Source organism: Narcine bancroftii, chromosome 2 (genome assembly GCF_036971445.1).
Source record: "Narcine bancroftii isolate sNarBan1 chromosome 2, sNarBan1.hap1, whole genome shotgun sequence".
In the NCBI taxonomy this organism is placed as follows: domain Eukaryota; kingdom Metazoa; phylum Chordata; class Chondrichthyes; order Torpediniformes; family Narcinidae; genus Narcine; species Narcine bancroftii.
In genome coordinates, this window is record NC_091470.1 from 187,565,889 (window position 1) to 187,583,496 (window position 17,608).

Consider the following 17,608-nt stretch of genomic DNA (forward strand, 5'->3'; position numbering starts at 1 on the left):
GGATATGAGGCGTTCGTGCCTGTATGAAAGATGGCCTACTCATTAAGCAGGAGCAATGTTCATGCCTTGAACAAAGATGGCTATGATTCTAATAAACTCTGGCCTTTCTGGAGTGGTTCCGTTGCGTGTTATGCAATGCAGATAATAAACGTCCGGGAGCTTTAATAAATCATGTTAGAATCCCAAGGAGAAGAAAAATGATCAACACTGCCGCTGTGGAGAGCTCTCTGCCGAGCCGATCGCTGATGGATTGAATCCTGGTCCAGTGGAAATAACGTCATCGGCTGGTCTGACGTCATTGTTGTTCGCCGTGGATGCTCTGGAGGTGCGATGGCCCTCTTCCCCGCTGCTCTAAGCGAAGAAGAGGAAGCCCTGCAGAGGAAGTACAATAAGCTGAAGAAAAAGGTGGAGGAGGCTGGAGGGGGAGGGGGGAAGGAAGAGGGAGGAGGAGAAGGCTCGTGGAGAGGAGGGTGATACAAGGGCTGGATGAGGGTGATACAAGGGCTGGATGAGGGTGATACAAGGGCTGGATGAGGATGATACAAGGGCTGGATAAGGGTGGAGGGTTTGGGTTCAGGGTGCTGGGGTGGTGTGAGGGGGAGTTTCCTGAATGAGAGAGAGAGGTGGGGGTGCATATTTGGGAAGGAACAGAGGCAGCAGGGTGTATGGGATATTCAGATTGTCAGACAACATGCATGACATCACATGCAACCCTGAGATCCATTTACTTGTTGGTCAGGCAGAGTTATTGGGGATGATACCAGGCTGGGAATAGCTGAGGTAGGGGATAAGAGTGCCTCTCTGGTCCTAATCTTGGGGTGTCTGTCAACAGAGAAGGCTTTGTTGGCCTTGAAGAAGCAGAGTTCAGGTGTTCAGACCAGCCAGGGTGGCATCAAGCGATGTAAGTTTTCTGTTCAATTTAATTTTAGTCAACTCCACAGCAAATGGCCCACAAGCCCTTGCCCCCTCAACACACCAATTGATCTACAACACCCATATTTTTTGAAGGGTGTGAGGAAAGCAGAGCACCCGAAGGAAACACGGGGAGAACATAAAAAATCCGTACAAACCGCAGTGGATTAGGACCCGTGTTGCTGGCGCCGTAACAGCATTGTGCTGACAATGTTTCCTTTCTTTGTAATTGACATTCACCAGATATTTAAAATGGTGATGGGTGATTGAATGATCTTGGGAGTAAAAACATTTAAAATCATTTTGACATAGAGTCTGCAGGCACACCTGAAGAATGCTGTTCACGATGCTGCTTACTCCCTGTCCCAGTGCTCCCACCCCCAGTTTCAAGGAGCCCTTCCTCCTCCCTTGGTTAGCCCCTCCTCCTTCCCCCCAGATAATCCCTCCTCCTCCCCCAGAGAGGCCCTCCTCCCCCCCCCCCCCCCGAGAGGCCCTCTTCCCCCCCCAGAGAGGCCCTCCTCCACCCCCAGAGAGGCCCTCCCCCCCCCCCAGAGAGGCCCTCCCCCCCCCCCGAGAGGCCCTCCCCCCCCCCGAGAGGCCCTCCTCCCCCCCCCCAGAGAGGCCCTCCTTCTCCTCCTCCTCCTCCCCCAGAGCGGCCCTGCTCCTCCTCCTCCTACTCCCCCGGAGAGGCCCTCCTCCCCCCCCGGAGAGGCCCTCCTCCCCCCCCCGGAGAGGCCCTCCTCCCCCCCCCCCGGAGAGGCCCTCCTCCCCCCCCCGGAGAGGCCCTCCTCCCCCCCCCCGGAGAGGCCCTCCTCCCCCCCCCCGGAGAGGCCCTCCTCCCCCCCCCCCCGGAGAGGCCCTCCTCCCCCCCCCGGAGAGCCCCTCCCTCCTCCTCCTCCCCCGGAGAGCCCCTCCCTCCTCCTCCTCCCCCGGAGAGCCCCTCCCTCCTCCTCCTCCCCCGGAGAGCCCCTCCCTCCTCCTCCTCCCCCGGAGAGCCCCTCCCTCCTCCTCCTCCCCCCGGAGAGCCCCTCCCTCCTCCTGCTCCCCCGGAGAGCCCCTCCCTCCTCCTGCTCCCCCCCGGAGAGCCCCTCCCTCCTCCTGCTCCCCCGGAGAGCCCCTCCCTCCTCCTCCTCCCCCGGAGAGCCCCTCCCTCCTCCTCCTCCCCCGGAGAGCCCCTCCCTCCTCCTCCTCCCCCGGAGAGCCCCTCCCTCCTCCTCCTCCCCCGGAGAGCCCCTCCCTCCTCCTCCTCCCCCGGAGAGCCCCTCCCTCCTCCTCCTCCCCCGGAGTGCCCCCTCCCTCCTCCTCCTCCCCCGGAGATCCCCTCCCTCCTGTCCCTTGGAGTGGCCTTCACCCGATAGCCGCTCCACCCACCCTCGATACCTCCTTCCTCCTCTTCCTTCCGATATCCGCTCCTCCCCCCCTCTACAATTTGTATTTGTTCTCTGCTCTGAATCTATTTGGGACATTTCCTTTTGGAAGGTATGGGAGTGGAGACTCGGACTTTCCCTTACCTCCTGTTGTATTGAGAAATATCCCATCTAAATTTTCAGACGTTGTGTCGATGAGATCCTCGCCCCCTGCAATCCCGTCTCCCGTTGCCCTGGGACTTGTTGGTGGGAGCTGTCCTCCTGGTGCGAGGGTCAGGTGCGCCACTGAGTATCTTCTCTCCCTGTCACAGCACTTTCAGATCAGCCCCTGATTGACACGGCTACCGCCACCGAGCAGGCGAAGATGCTGGTGAAGTCGGGGGCAATCAGTGCCATCAAAGCCGAGAACAAGAACTCCGGCTTCAAGCGCTCACGGACCTTGGAAGGGAAGCTGAAGGTGAGAGGAGCTTCTATTTCAACGATGCTCTCGACGTGCATCTTCGGCAAACCCACTAACTCCCACACACCCGCCTCAACTGCGCACCTTCACGCCTCATCCCTGTAAGGATTCCATTCCCTTCTATCTCCATTGCATCTGCTTGCAGGACGAGAGATTGTCAGAGAAGTCGTCCTTCAAGCAACACGGCTTTCCCTCTACCACCATCAATTCAGCCCTCGCCTGCACATCTCCATTGCCTGCATATCTGCTTTGAATCCCCCCCCCCAAGATTCCCCTTGTCCTCACCTACCACCTCTCCATGTCCAACATATCCTTCTCGATCATTTCCGCCACCTGCTACGTGATCCCACCGCCAGGCGCATATTTTTCCTTCTCCACTCCCTCCATGACTCCCTTGTCCACTCTTCCCTACCAATTGACCCCTTGGCACCCACCCCTGCGACCACAGGAATGCTCCACTTGCAGCCGCGTGCCCTCCCCACCACCATTCAGGGGCTCCAAAACAGCCCTTCTAAGCGAAGCACCACTTCGCTCAGAATCTGCAGGGGTCGTCTACTGCATCCGGGGCTCCCGCTGAGGTCTCCTCTACATCGGAGAGACTGGACACAGACTGGGAGATCACGTTGAGCACCTCGGCTCTGTTCACTGCAATAGTGTGAATCTCCCAGTGGCCACCCATTTCAAATCCCCACCCCAGTCCCTTGCGGACATTCTGTCAATGGTCTCATGCACTGCCAGATTGAGACCACCTGCAAATTGGAGGAACGACACCTCATCTTCCATTTGGAAACCTGGCAACTGGATGGCATTACCGTCGACTTCTCCAGTTTCCATTAAGCACCCCCCTCCCCACCCCACAAAAACTTCTTCCCACCTCCCCCACCCCATTGCCTTCCCCCAGCTCTGGATGCCCCTCCCTGTTAACACCGCCTCCCTTGCCAGCAGTGGGTGGGTTCACGCTGCAGAACCTGGGATCGTATTGCCCTTGTGATGTTTTCTATGTTCGTCCCCTCCACAGGATCCGGAGAAGGGGCCGACCCCGTCCTTCCAGCCCTTTCAGCGTAGCGTCTCTGCCGATGACGATAACCTGGAGGTCAGTTCTGCAGGTTTGTGAGGGAATCAGGGCGAGTGGCTGTTGCCTTAAAATTGTTCTGCACCATTGACATTATAGATTATGCAGTAAACCCCCTCCCCCAACCCCCCCCCCCGGTATCCAGTTCCTATGGGGGATTAGTAGGTGCCGGATAAATGAATTTGACAGTTGCTTGAAATTGGGTGGATTGACAAACTGGCACCTATTTTAAACCCGTTTTTTTTTTACCTGTTTCCGTGCTTTTTTTTTGCCATGGCTCGAGTCTGCCAGTTGCTTGAATTCAGGATAACGGGGATTTTACTGTACCTTCTCCCCCATCACTAGAGCCAGACAGGAGACAGACTGAGTAACGTCTTGGGCAGTTAACCAACTACTAGGGTAGCAGTTCTGTGCAGAGCTGTGTGCCAGGAGTCCTGCGGTTTTCTCCATCTCCCCTGCAGATTCACTTGCTGGATTCAGTGTGTGGTGCTGGTGCCAAGTTATTTGCCCTGTTTATTTTCTTTGCTGCCTGGTCTGTTTATATTGTGGGGGGGGAGGGTTATTGGAGATCTTGGTGAAATGCTGGTACCTGGTCTTATGCACATCGGAAATAGCAGCTGGAGTCGGCCATCCGGCCTGTCGAACCTGCTCTGCCATTCAACGTGATCATGGCTGATCTGATGATCGGCTCATCTCCACCTCCCCATATCCCTTAATTCCCTTACAATGTAAAAATCTATCCATTCTTGTCTTAAAAACATTCACTGAAGTCGCTTCCACTATTGCAATGGGCAGAGAATTCCACAGATTCACCTCCCTCTGGGAAAAACAGTTCCTCCTCATCTACATCCTAAATCTACAGCCTCACTTGAGGCTGTGTCCCATTGTTCCTGTCTCCCCCCACCAATGGAAACAATTTACCTACCTCTATTTTAGCTATACCTTTCATAATTTTATATGTTTCTATAAGATCCCCTCTCATTCTTCTAAATTCCAGTGGGTACAGTCCCAGATGACTCAATCTCTCCTTGTAGGCCAACTCCATCATCCCTGGAATCAACCTGGTGAACTTCCTCTGGACCGCCTCCAAAGCCAGTACATCCTTCCTCATGTAAATGCACGCGGTTCCTCAGATGCGGCCTTGCCGGGACCTTGTACGGATGCAGCACAACCCCCTCACTCCTAAATTCCATCCCTCCGGCAAAGATGACCAACGTTCCGTTTGCCTTCTTGACTGCCTGCTGCACCTGCAAATCAGCCTTTTGCAATTCATGCACAAGCCCTCCCGCGTCCTTCTAAACAGAGCTCTGCAATCGCTTCCTGTTTAAATAATAATCTGATCTTCCCTTTTTCCTTCCAAAGTGGATACCCTCACATTTACCAACATTGTACCAGACCCTTGCCCACTCACTTACCCTATCTATATCTCTCTGCAGACTCTGTCCTCTGCAAGGAGGTCTTTTTTGTGTCAGCCACAGGGACTGGAAGTCCTGGTGGGTTTGCAAGCTCTTTGGGGAGAACTCTCCTGGATAGACTTGGGTTCTGTAAACGATTCAGCAGGTTGATTCTCAGGACGAGTGATTCCTCCTGTGAGGAGCTACCACTGGTGGGCAGAGTCCTTTTCAAAGTTTGTCAGTCACCGCCTCGAGTCGCTCTGTGGTTTGCAGCTACAATAAGCTTCTGCTCCCTGTCCTGCCGCTGATCAGTGTGTCTTGATTTCTCAGGTCTCCAAGCGGCCACAACGCAAGTCTCTTTATGAAAGGTACGCAAGATGATTTTCTGTCAGGTTTGTCTTTACTCCTTTTCTCTAACAAGAGAGTGGTGGGATGCGTTCGGACGCAGTTGTTTGAGGAGGGTAAATTGTGTGGGGTTTCACAATGAATGTGGGGGGGGGAAGACACTGAAATGTGGCGTGAGAAATTTCTGCAGCACTGCCATGGCACGAAGTACACGACGGGTCAGGAAGTGTCTGTAGGGAGAGAAGCAGTCCTGCTGTGGGTTGAAGACCGTTGGCTTCTCAGCTGGGGCTCAGAATGGGAGGACTGCTGGCCCACATCGCTGTGGGAGATGATGGAGCAGAGGATTCGCAAGGAGGTTGGATGGGCTGGGATGGTACAGATCTGAGGAGGGACGGACCAAAGAGAACTAATGAGGGATTTATACGAGCGTGGCTCTCACTCCCGAGATGTAAGATGCAGGATGCAATGCAAATTGCTGAACCTTTACAGGCATAGAGAGGGCCGGTGGAACCCAGACATTGGGACAGGAGATCCTGAGAACTTTTTAATCCTGCAGCGCATGGCCCTTGTTCTCATGTTCAGGGCAGACAGCAGAGACGCTTGCAGGGGGCTGGGTGAATGCTGGATAGAAAGGTGACCAGTAGGGGGCGGTGAGGGGGGGGACACTGGTGACTGCTGTTTCAAGTGGTCCCTTTAAAAACATAACATACACAATACACTTCAACCTTTGTCCGCTGCAAGGCAAACAAAGGGTCTCCATCCATGACCATTGCCCAGCGCCCCTAGCAACTGGAGAAAGAGAAGCGAGAGAGTCCCTTCGGAGACACTGTGTCCGTGGATTCGTCTCTAGTGCTCCCGCAGCTGCGCCGTCTCCTGTTAGATCCGTCGGCAACCCATGCTACAGGTCCAGACCTCCGACCCGATCAGGAAGCCTTCAGGGCCTGAAGGCCCTTCGGGAGCACTTCTTGCCCGCTTGAATCTTGGTTCAATAAAAGTTAATTTAATGTTTCTCCAACTTCTTGCAATCCAGCAAACCTGAAATTATCTTTGTGTTCAGCTTGAGGTTGCCTGTCATAATCCCAGTTTTTTTTTTCTCCAGGAAGCAAACCTTCTGAAGAAATTTGTTGTCCATTGTTTTGTTTCCAAGTCAGGATGGAATGGGACCTGCAACCAGTTGTGCCTTTGAGGGAGAGAATGTGTTTAGGGAGTGCAGTTGTCATCTGGAGTGACTGTAGTACATTTTGTAGATGGGGTACACATGAATCATTTTGCACTGGGCATATTAAACATATGGATTTGTGGCATCAGTCCAGAATTTCCTCATGTGGGTTTAACCTGCACCCAGTTCCTGGGCACTTAGTGCCATTAACGTTGGATGTACCAAAGCAGAACATCCTGGCTTGCGGTGAGTTTAGGATTGCGGGTACTTCCATGGGGATGAAGCACCTTCATTGACCTTGGGAAGTGTGGATGGGTGAAGGGTTAATGGGAGGTCTCGCTCTCACCACAGCTTCGTCAGTTCCAGTGACCGGGTGCGAGACGCCGACAAAGATCGGGACGACGATCGGGACTCTGGCAAGGAGCTGGATCGTGAGAGCTTCCGGGACACGGAACGGGACGTCGAGCGGAGAGACCGGGACAGGGGTCGGGACCGGGACAGAGAGCGGGACCGGGACAGAGACCGTGATCGGGAAAGGGACAGGGAACGAGACCGTGGAAGGGACCGGGACAGAGATCGGGATCGCGACAGGGACCGTGACGTCCCCTGCAGAAGTAAGTAAACTTCCTTTTGTCATTTCTGGCAATGCAAGCACCTGACAAACAGGAGGGAGAGTTGACCATTTTACCCCCCTCCTTCTTGTCTGCTGGTCAAGACCACAACCGTGGATTTTAGCCAGATCTCAAGGTTCCCCTGTGCTCCGAATCTATCCATGGTTTTCAGCAGGCAAGATCTGCTCAAACCTCAGGCATGGAAACGACTGGGGTAGGGGTTTGGATCGGGGATGGAAGTGAGACCTGGATCCCAATCGGGTCACAGATGTAGGGACTGCAGAGAGTCTCCATCCCTCCAGACGAGCAGCAGAGGTTTAGTTCAGTTGCATCCCAAGCTGCCACTGTCTCATCCAATCCTCAGAGCCCAGAACCTGAACTTGAATCGACGTACCCCTGTCACCAGCTGGGACTTGAGCCAGCAGCCTCTCAAGGGAATGCGACCCATGGCTAGCCGGCCACCTGGATGTGGTCAGGGGTAAGAGGGCCAGTGCTGGCTTTGACCCCTGGTCAGACTGTTGCAGGCAGGGTGCCGCCAGGAACAGCCCAGGGCAAGGAATGGAAGCATCAGCCCTCTGACCCATGGGTGGGAGAATGGGATAGAGGGCAGTCATGGTCCCGAGAGAAGGTAGAATTTGATTGTTGCCTTGAGGAGGGGGGTGTCCCATAGGTTATTGACAGGGTCCTGAGGTAGAGGTTCATGGTCCAAAGTCCCAGGAGATTGGGATGGGGTGCTGATCCTCCTGCTTCTGTTTATCTCTCCTTGTGCTTCCCCCACCCACAGGGACAGACTCTTTCCGAGCTCCCCGCAAGGGGAACACCATCTATGTACATGGCATGGGCATGACTGAGGAGATGCTGAAGGAATCCTTCTCGCACTTCGGCACCATCATCAACCTGACCATGGACAGTCCCAGGAAGTGAGTGCTTCAGTGTTGTGAGGCAGTCCCCTCTCTCCCTCCACCCGCATCCTTTCGCCCTCCCCCGCCCACCCACCACCTCCTGCGGACCCCGTCACTGGGACCGGCCCCTGCTGCTCTCTCTCTCTCTCTCTCTCTCTCTCACCCCACCCTTACCCACCTGGCTCCCTCCCCTCCATCCTGCACACTCACCTCCATCCATGGGCTCCGTCCTTGCCACTCCCTGAACTCAGGCAACCCACCCGTCTCCCTCCAGGGACTCTGTTTGATGCTAGCCACTGAGAAGCCGTGTGTGTTCCTGCAGGTGAAGGGGAGTTCAGAGGATGCGCGATGAAAACACTCCCCCTCTTCTCATGTGCTCCTGCAGGTGAATTTTCAGTTTGACTTCCCAGATGCCTTTGACAAGGATATAGACAAGGTGGAGAGGGTGCAGAGAAGATTTACAAGGATGTTACTTGGCTTACAGCATCTAGAGTATGGAGAAAGATTAAGGAGACTGGGACTTTATTGATTGGAACGTAGACGGTTGAGAAGGGATTTGATAGAGGTTTTTAAAATTATGAAGGGAATAGATATTCTAGACGTGAGTAAACTCTTTCCCCTGAGGGCAAGGAGGTTGGAACGAGAGGGCATAAGTTAAGGGTAAGGGGACAAAACTTTAGGAGAAATATTAGAGGATGCTTATCACAGAGAGTGGTGGCAGAATGGAATGATCTTCAGAGGAGATAGTTATGGCAGGGTCCCTTCTGTCATTTAAGAGAAGATTGGATGTATAGATGGATGTGAGGAAGTTGGAGGGTTATGGGTGGAGAGTGGGAGGGAGGAAACTATTGGAGCTGTCTACTACCTTTTGTAGGATTCTTTTAACTCGGCATTGGCGCCCCAGGCAGTGATGCAACCAGTCGGCGCACAATCCACAGCCCTTCTGTCGCCATTTGCCAAGGTTTCCGATGCTACTCTGAACTTCCAAACGTCATGGCTATCCCTTGGGGTCGAGGACAATGGCCTTCATTCCGTCTATCTATTAATGTGCTCTCGGGAGATTGGCCCACAGAACGAGACACCTGGGCTTGTATTTGCTTAATGTTGTGCTCCAAGAAGGTGCTTCATAAACCAGCCAACTAGTCCCAATGGCATGGAAACCACAACGGTCAGAGCTGATGGACTTGTTGCCATTGAGTTCAGAGTAACTTCGTCCGCTTGTACCACCCATTGAGATCCTGGTTGGATTGTTCTTTGTCAGGGACCTCCCCCCTCGACCTTTACCGCCGAGAGTGGCCCGACCAGGAGCACAGCATCGCTCTCGGGACCACACAAGCTTCTCCGATGCATCAAGGTGACAATCCATGGAGAGGTTTCTTCATAGTGTGTCCAGGACAGGTCCTCTGAATTTAAAGTTGCCCACCCTCTTCACCTCTAATTCTGCCCCCCCCCCCCCCCCACCACTGATCACTGGATTATTACCAAGATGCCGTTGTTCACACAAGTTGGGAGTGGGCCATAATCCCTGTCCTGCTATCACCCCTGAGCTGCTAGAGGTTACCTCTGAAGCATGACCGTTCACCTGGTGTACCCTCATGGCCACAGACCCATCTCCCCTCTATCCCACCTCTCCACCTGAGGCACTGCCGATTTTTCCCTCTCCCCGCCCGCTCAGAGTCCCCGCAGTGCGTCCTGTGCTGATCTGTGTCTGTTCCTCTCGCACAGCTGTGCCTTTGTAACCTTCGAGACGATGGAATCTGCAGACCAGGCCATTGCCGAGGTAAGGAAGCGTTGGGAAGGACCAGGAAGCCGTCCCAGGCGGAGCTGCCACCGCCCTGAACCCCCACTCCCCCCACCCTGCTGAGTGAACACCGTCCGAACCTTAAAACCTTGCAGACTGGGCAGTGATAAACCCGGTCCAACGTGCTGTCCCCCAGAGGAATGTGCTCCACGCTGCCCAGAAACAGAGTCACCTTCCCCGCCTGAATCTCCGCCTTCAGCCTCTCGCTGGCCGTGTTATACATGTATTCCGAGATATCGAGGCCATACAGTTTCCCCGCGGGGTGAGTGAGGCGTCGGGCGGCTTCTTGCAGCCCCAAGCCCGGTCCAAAGCCGAGTTCCAGGACCACATTGTCGGGCTGGATATCGCACACATTCACTGCAGTTGCCTCCAAGATTCGGTTACTCTCCAAGAACTTTTTGACGAACCACCCCAACAGGCTGGCGGTGGGTTTCCGCAGCTGCTGTGTGACTCGTTCAACAAACATCTTCGCAAAACAACAGCAAATGGCTCCTGTCGCTAATGAACAACAAACCCTCGCTGGATGATCGACAGGGTTGTCAGCAAACTGCAGGGTGGAGGGAGAAGAGGGGAGAGAGGGAAAAAGGGAAGAGGAGAGGAAAAAGGGGGAAGGGGAGTGGGGGGAAGGAAAGGAGAGGGGGATAGGGGAGGGAGGGAGAGGATGGAAGGAGGGGTGGGGAAGGAGTGTGGAAGGAAGGTGTGGGGGAAGGAGGGAGGGGGAAAGGGGTGGGGGAGGGAGGGGGAAGGGGGTGGGAGAAGGAGGGAGGGGGAAGGGGGTGGGGGAAGGAGGGAGGGGGAAGGGGGTGGGGGAGGGAAGGAGGAAGGGGGTGGGGGAAGGAGGGAGGGGAAGGGGGTGGGGGAAGGAGGGAGGGGGAAGGGGGTGGGGGAAGGGGTTGGGAGGAAGGAGGGGGGGAAGGGGCTGGGAGGAAGGAGGTGGGGGAAGGAGGGGGAGCGGTGGAAGGGGGAAGGGAGGGGAGGGAATGGGTGGGAGGGAGGGGGTGTGGGTGGGGGATGGAGTGGGGGAAGGGGGGTGAGGTGGAGTGGGGGAAGGGGGCGAGGGGGGTGGGGGAAGGGGGAGTGAGGGGAGGGGAATGGGAGGAAGAGGGCAGGAGGAAAGGGGTGGGGGAAGGGGGAGTGAGGGGAGGGGGAATGGGAGGAAGAGGGCAGGAGGAAAGGGGAGGGGGAATAGGGGAGGGACCAAGAGGGAGGGGGTGGGGGAAGGAGAGGGAAGGAAGGAGGGTAGGGGAAGGAAGGAGGGGAGGGGACGGAGGGGAGGGGAAGGACGGGGTCGGAGAGGGCAAGTGCGGTGTGGGGGAAGGGGGGGTGGGGGGGAGGGGGGGGAAGGGGGGAGGGGGGGGAAGGGGGGAGTGGGGGGAAGGGGGGAGTGGGGGGAAGGGGGTGGAGTGTGTGGGAGTGGGCAGAAGGGGGAAGTGGTGGGAGTGGGCAGAAGGGGGGTGGGGGTGAAAGGGGAGTGGGGGGAAGAGGGTGTGGGGGAATGGGAATGGTGGGAAAGGGGGTAAGTGGATGGGGAAAGGGGAGGGGAATGGGAGGAAGAGGGCAGGAAGAAAGGAGAGAGGGATAGGGGAGGAGGCGAGATGGAAGGGGTGGGGGAAGGGGGAGTGGGGAGGGGAGTGGGGAGAGGAGGGTGAAGGGAGAGGGGAGGGGAAATGGGAGGAAGAGGGCAGGAGGAAAGGGGAAGGGAAAGGAGAGGGGGGTTAGGGGTTGGGTGAGGACAAGGGGGGAAGGAAAAGGAAAGGGGATGAGGGGAGGGGGTGAGGAGGGGAAAGGTGAAGGAGGGGGAAGGTAGGAAGGGGAGAGGATAGGGGAGGGGAGAGAGGGGAAAGGGACAGGCGAAGGGTGGGATGGGAGGGGAGAGTTGGGGAGTGCATGCTGAGAGGGTAAGGGTGGGCAGTGCATGTCAGGGTAGAGGGGGCGGGGAGGGGAGTACAACACGGGGGCAGGTGGGGTAGGTGCAAGGAGCATGCTCTGTGGGGGGGTTAAGGGAGAGACAGGGAAGGGAGCTTGCGCAGGGGGGGGGGGTTGATGTTTTTGGTGAGAATTAAACATTATTTCATGCTTAAAAAGCAAAAAAAAAAAACCTTGCAGACTGTCCCATCACTTTACACCAATACTGGTGTCCCATTTGCCATGATTCCCATGGCCATCAGTTGAGGGGTGGGCATTGCCCTGCCCCTCTTCGCGGTGACCATGGGAAGCTGAGCACCCTCATCACTGCGAGGCAGAGTATTGCCTTGACCCAGCCCCTTCCACAGAGCATTGTTCCCTGAGCCTCACCCTCCACTCTGCAGGGACTCTGTGTGTCCCTTGAGGTCTGGCTTTTACATGGACCTCTCAATTCTGGCTCAGACCAAGAAAGTGCACAGACTGTCCAACTGCGGGGGAGATGTGGAAGATTCATGAGCATTGGCCTTACTGTGGACAAAATAAGCAGAAATGCTGAGGGATCTCAGCCGGTCCTGAGGCGACCATAGGAGACATTTTGGGCCTGAGCCCTTCCTCAAGGTTTAAGCAAAAAGCAGACAGGCGTCTGGAGAACGGGGAGTCCAGACCAGCCGAAGCTGTTAATTGGATGTGATGAGAATCCATTTTGGCTCTGTGATCGTAGTCAGGGAAGAGAGAGACATAGCGAAGGGGAAGAAGAGGGTTCCTCAACTAAACACGGGGAAGTCAATGTTAATGCCTTGCGGCCAGAGGGCGCCCAGCACAGCATCTGCAGACCTGAGGTCAGCCCGCGCAGTAATAAAACAGCAACGGAGCCAACAAGCATCCAGTCACTTCTTTGTTGTCTTATGCTGGCAGGAGTGAGGGGTACAAACAAAGAGTAAACAACATACTTTGCACCGATTTTCCCCCCCCACTCAAAGTATCCTTGTCCAGCTTATATGTAGTTTATTCTATCAGCAATGTGATATTTTCGCTACTCCTGGGGGATGTGTGCACTGGATAGAAAAGATCCACAATAATTATTTGAGCCCTGTTTATTCATTCCCAATGAATGCCATCTTCAGAGGAAAGGGAGACGCAAGTGATTTTCTTGCTCATTTTGATGACCCTCTGTATTTACTTCCAATCCTATGCTTGTCTCACGGCCAGATAGGGCGTTCTCAATTATTTTGGGGGACTTTGGCGGGGTGAGGGGTGGATGCGTTTTCCCCCCTCAGCCAACCAGCCTGGATATTTGAGGTTGAAACTCTGTCTCTCTGTTCCCACCACAGTTGAACAGCAGAAGGGTGGGGACGGTCCACCTGAAGGTGATGATCGCGCGCAAGCAGCTGATGCTGGAAACGGCCACCAAGAAATCAGTCTGGGGCAGCCTGGGTAAGTGCAGTGCCTGATCTCTCCCAACCCGCTGGGCCCGAAGATGCTCGGTGGGAGAGGATTGAAACGTTTGGGAGGGTTTGGGGAGAAGATCCTTGCTCGGCGGGTATGGCCAAGGGAGGTATGGGTGGTGAACTCATCCCTGAATGAAGTCGAAAGCCCCCTCGGTTCCAACCCATGGCTCACCTCCGTGTCCTGACTGGAAATCTTTTCAGAGTCTCAGTGGTTATGGCTTGGGAGAGATCATTTGGGCGGTACGGTAAGCACTACGCTGTTACAGCGCAAGAAGTCGGAGCCGGGGTTCGAATGCCACGCTATCTATAAGGAGTTTGTGTGTTCTCCCTGTCTGCCTGGGTTTTCCCCGGGGGCTCTGGTTTCCTCCCACCGTTCGAAATGTTCTGGGGGGTTGGGTGTAAATTAGATGGTATGGCTCGTGGGCAGAAATGGCCTATTACTGTGCTAAATGTTTAAATTTAAAATCTCTCTGTGGAAGAGTAAACCCCTTTCCCAGGCCCTCTATCCGGCACCTATCATTTCTCCGTGACCCTGGTGGGGCACTGCTGCTCTCCTCCCTGGTCTCCCACGAGAGCCCTCTCTCAAAGGATCCCGTTGTGCCACTCTGCCTCGAGCCTTGGATTCAGTGGGAGGGGGTGAGGGGAGCGTCCACCTGTACTAAGCAGATACTTTCCCTCCCTCCTTGCAGCGGTCCAGAACAGTGCCAAGGGATCCCACAGGGACAAGCGGAGCCAAGTGGTCTACAGCGAGGACTACCTGGGCTAGTTGGTCTGGGAGTGACGGGGTGTGAAAGAAGATGACGATCGGTCTGGTCCAAAATATCCAACACTGGATGAGCTCTGCCTTCCCAGCTGACTGCCCTACCCTTTCCCCTGCTGCTCCCACCGCCCCCCTCCAAAAATTCTGTGCTGCTTCCTCTGTTGCTGTGGTTCTTGAACTTTTTCTTTCCTCTCACATCCCACCGGAAGTAATCCCTATGCCAGCAGTGCTCTGTGATTAGGAAGGGATTGGTTAAGGTGGTGTGTGGGCGGAACAAAAAAGTTTGAAAACCACTGTTTTAATTGTCCTTCATTGGCTCGTTATGTGCACAGGTTCATTGCTCCAAAGGAAATTGGCCTATGACAAATTGTCTACAGCAAAATATTTCAGTGACAATTGGGTCTAGAGCAGTGGTTCTCAGCCTTCCCTTCCCACTCACTGACCACCTTAAGCAATCCGTACGCTCTGTGATTAGTAAGGGATTGCTTCACATGGCAAATGGGTGAGAGAGAAAAAGGTTGAGAACCACTGCTCCAGTGGTTTTCAAACCTTTTTCTTTCCACCCACATCCCAGATGAAGCTATCCCTCACTAATGACAGGCCACCTCTGGCTTAGGGATTATTTCAGGTGGAGCGTGAGTGGAAAGAAAAAGTTTGAAAACCACTGCTTTACAGCCTTCATCCCTGCTATTCCCCAGTTTCCCCCATTCAAATCCCTCCGCCCCCCCCACCCCACATCCAAAATGTTTCCCAATGTACCATGTTCACACCTCTATTTTGATGCTTCCTCCCAGAGTCTTTGGGGCTTGATGCAAGAGATGGTTGACCCCCTGTGACCTCCTAACATTGGTTGGGGGGTGGGGATGGTGGGTTTGGTAGGGTCTACTCTGCAGAATCAAGCACAGGAGGAGAGGGAGGGTCTGATGCAGGACAGATTTGGAGTTCTGAGGTTGCGGGCGTCCAGGTGGATCCTCTGCCAGGTGAGGAGGGTCACTGTGGAGGTGGCCCAACTCTCCAGCTCAGTGCCCTGCTCCCCCCCCGGATCCTTTCTGCCCACTGTCCGGTCCTGTACAGGGTGCCTGGACCCTCAGCAGCAGCTCATCGCCGAATGATTATAAACGTCCCGTACTGCGCTCTGCAGCTCCCGCTCCAGACCCCCTTCACCCCTGCCCTAATGGTAAATAAATGAACCGCTCAAAGTGACCTGCTCTGCCCTGCTCTCAACTGAGGGGAGAGGGCCAGGATAATGACGGGGTTGGGGAGGTGGGAAGAGTGATCGATGGGGTGGGGTGAAGGATGATGGATGGTTGGTGAGGAGGAGGTAGGAGGCAGAGACAGCAGATTGGCAGGTGCCGGATGAAAGGAGGAGAAAAAGGGGTGGTCATGCAGAGGGCAATGAGTCAGACAGGATGTGGGAGAGTAATGTGGAGACCTGTAAGGTTAAGGTTCCATTATTGTCATGTAATACAACATTTAGAATGTAAGAGACATGAAATTGTTTAACTTTTGTCCACTGTAAGGCAGACAGAGTCGCCACTTTATCCAGCGCCCCCTCACAGTAACCTTCTTCCTCGACGGTCTCCCTTCCAAGTACTGACCAGGCCCGAGCCTGCTCAGCTTTCGAGATGAGACAATCCCAGGCTTATTCAGGCTATCAGGCGCTGTGATCAGTGGGGTAATAATGGAGACGGGGAATGGTGAAGGACCGATGAGACCAGATGGATCTGAAACGAGAGGGGATCCAATTGGTAAAATGTGGGCATAATGGAATCACCAGGGGCAGCAGAGGGGGGGGATGAGAATGGGTAAGGGGTGAGCATCCTGCATTTTTAAATTGCCTATCTCCCCTCGGGCTGGCTAGGGAGGGGTAGCCCCTCTGGTGGCGGTGGGGAGGGAGGTGGGGCCCTTTCAGGCAGCTTGTCCCCTCCTGGCACTCAGCTCTCACCTGTGGCTCCAAGTTGCTGTCGCACGTGCAGTGGCCACACCCTGGCAAGCCGTCTCGGCAGACGGGCTAAACCAGGTGAGCCTAAACCGATGAGCCTACAACCCCCAGTGAGGTAGGGGATCACTCTGTCCCAGTGTGTGAAGTCTGGCCCTGATGGATTGAGCGGAGGAGACTGATGAATGGTCCATCGGTCAAGAAGGATGGCCCAGCAGGCGTTGTGGAGCACTAAGATCACGACAAGACACTTAGTCGTCCTGGTCATCCACTCCAGCCATTACAAGTCAGGTCACCTTTATTATTGTTCATATGGTGCTTGCACGGTAAAGACAAGATCACGTTTCTCCAGGACCATGAGCAGATTTACATAAATATGTCAGAATAGAAGTTAAACATATTAATTATTAGGACGTATGCAGTAAAAGTCCACGTATACAGTGTTTAACTTCTAACTTACATAAATATGTTCTTGGAATTCAGGAGCCTGTTGGCTTGGGAGGGGATAAAACTGTTGTCCACTCTGGACATGTGGGCCTGAGTGCGACAGTACCTCCTACCAGATGGTAGAAGGGAGAACAGTTTACGTGAGGGGGGCGTGGAGACCTTCACCCTGTTCACTGCCTTTCTCCTGCATCGAGTTGCCGACGTCCTTCGTGGTAGGAAGAGAGGCCCCGATGGTCTTTTCCACCGATTCCATGATCCTCTGCAGGGCTTTGCGGCCCGAGGGGGTGCGGCTTCCAAACCGGGCGGTGATGCAGGATGCTCTCGATACATCCTCTAGAATGTAGCGAGGGGGGGGGGGGGGGGAGATGGACTTTCCTCAGCCTTCGTGGGAAGTGGGGGCGCTGCTGGGCTTTCCTGGCCATGGAGCTGGTGTTAAGGGTCCGGGTGAGACCCTTGGCCAAGTGCACTCTGAGGTACTTGATACTCTTGACCTCAACGGTCAAGCCGTCAGTGGTCAGCGGAGCGGGTTGTCGTTCCCCTCCCCCCAGGCCCTCCTGAAGTCGACAACTATCTCTTGTTTTTTATTAATGTTCAGATAACAGTCACTAAATCAAGGTCTCTTCTGTGGAGAGTGTGAGATCGCCCTGTGTAATGGTTGTCCCACTTAAAACCCATTCACGCACGGGTTTCTGTTGTATGATTTTTATTTTGTGTGTCTGAATCGAAGGACTACCAATAAAAAAAAGCTCCGCAATCTTGGCCTGAGGCTTCGACCATTTTTCAGCAGACTCGCTGAGCTTTTCCAGCTGACTCGGTTTTGGTGGCAGCTGGGGAATTGACACCAGCACTTGTAAGGTCCTGGTGAAGCTGTGAGATTGAGTCAAAACATATCTCCTCCACGTGATGTGGCAATTGGCTCGTGAACCCCCCACCCCCCAGTGCCACACTCTGAACTGGCACGACGCAGGGGTATGCAACCCTGCAGCCAGGCTTCCCTACTGTCCTGGGGGCAGTACCATCAGAGCAGGCCCAACATTGGCTTGGAGGGAGCCTGGGTGCGCTCAGGGTCCCGTGAAATCTCGCCGC

The 17,608-nt window shown here is 54.8% G+C and overlaps 1 protein-coding gene and 1 long non-coding RNA gene across 2 annotated transcripts; one reads left to right on the plus strand and one right to left on the minus strand.

The window, feature by feature from the left end:
* The first annotated feature begins 276 nt into the window (after positions 1-276).
* Positions 277-17,276, plus strand: nelfe (negative elongation factor complex member E). The gene is made up of 10 exons (XM_069919606.1): positions 277-405; positions 835-901; positions 2,591-2,736; positions 3,758-3,832; positions 5,536-5,573; positions 7,061-7,323; positions 8,105-8,240; positions 9,948-10,002; positions 13,260-13,362; positions 14,066-17,276. The coding sequence occupies exons 1-10, from the start codon at positions 331-333 to the stop codon at positions 14,140-14,142; spliced, it is 1,035 nt and encodes a 344-aa protein (XP_069775707.1). The 5' UTR covers positions 277-330; the 3' UTR covers positions 14,143-17,276.
* LOC138754789 (uncharacterized) lies at positions 5,587-9,619 on the minus strand. Its single transcript, XR_011351930.1, has 2 exons — positions 9,088-9,619; positions 5,587-6,730 (listed from the first exon to the last, which is right to left on the minus strand). It is a non-coding gene; the product is annotated as an uncharacterized lncRNA (long non-coding RNA).
* Positions 17,277-17,608: the final 332 nt, after the last annotated feature.

Bases quoted from the DNA above. Each gene is read 5' to 3' on its own strand.
- nelfe (XM_069919606.1), top strand. From the start codon at position 331: ATGGCCCTCTTCCCCGCTGCTCTAAGCGAAGAAGAGGAAGCCCTGCAG. The intron at 7,324-8,104 runs GTAAGTAAACTT...CCCCACCCACAG, and splicing joins CCGTGACGTCCCCTGCAGAA to GGACAGACTCTTTCCGAGCT. The intron at 10,003-13,259 runs GTAAGGAAGCGT...TTCCCACCACAG, and splicing joins CAGACCAGGCCATTGCCGAG to TTGAACAGCAGAAGGGTGGG.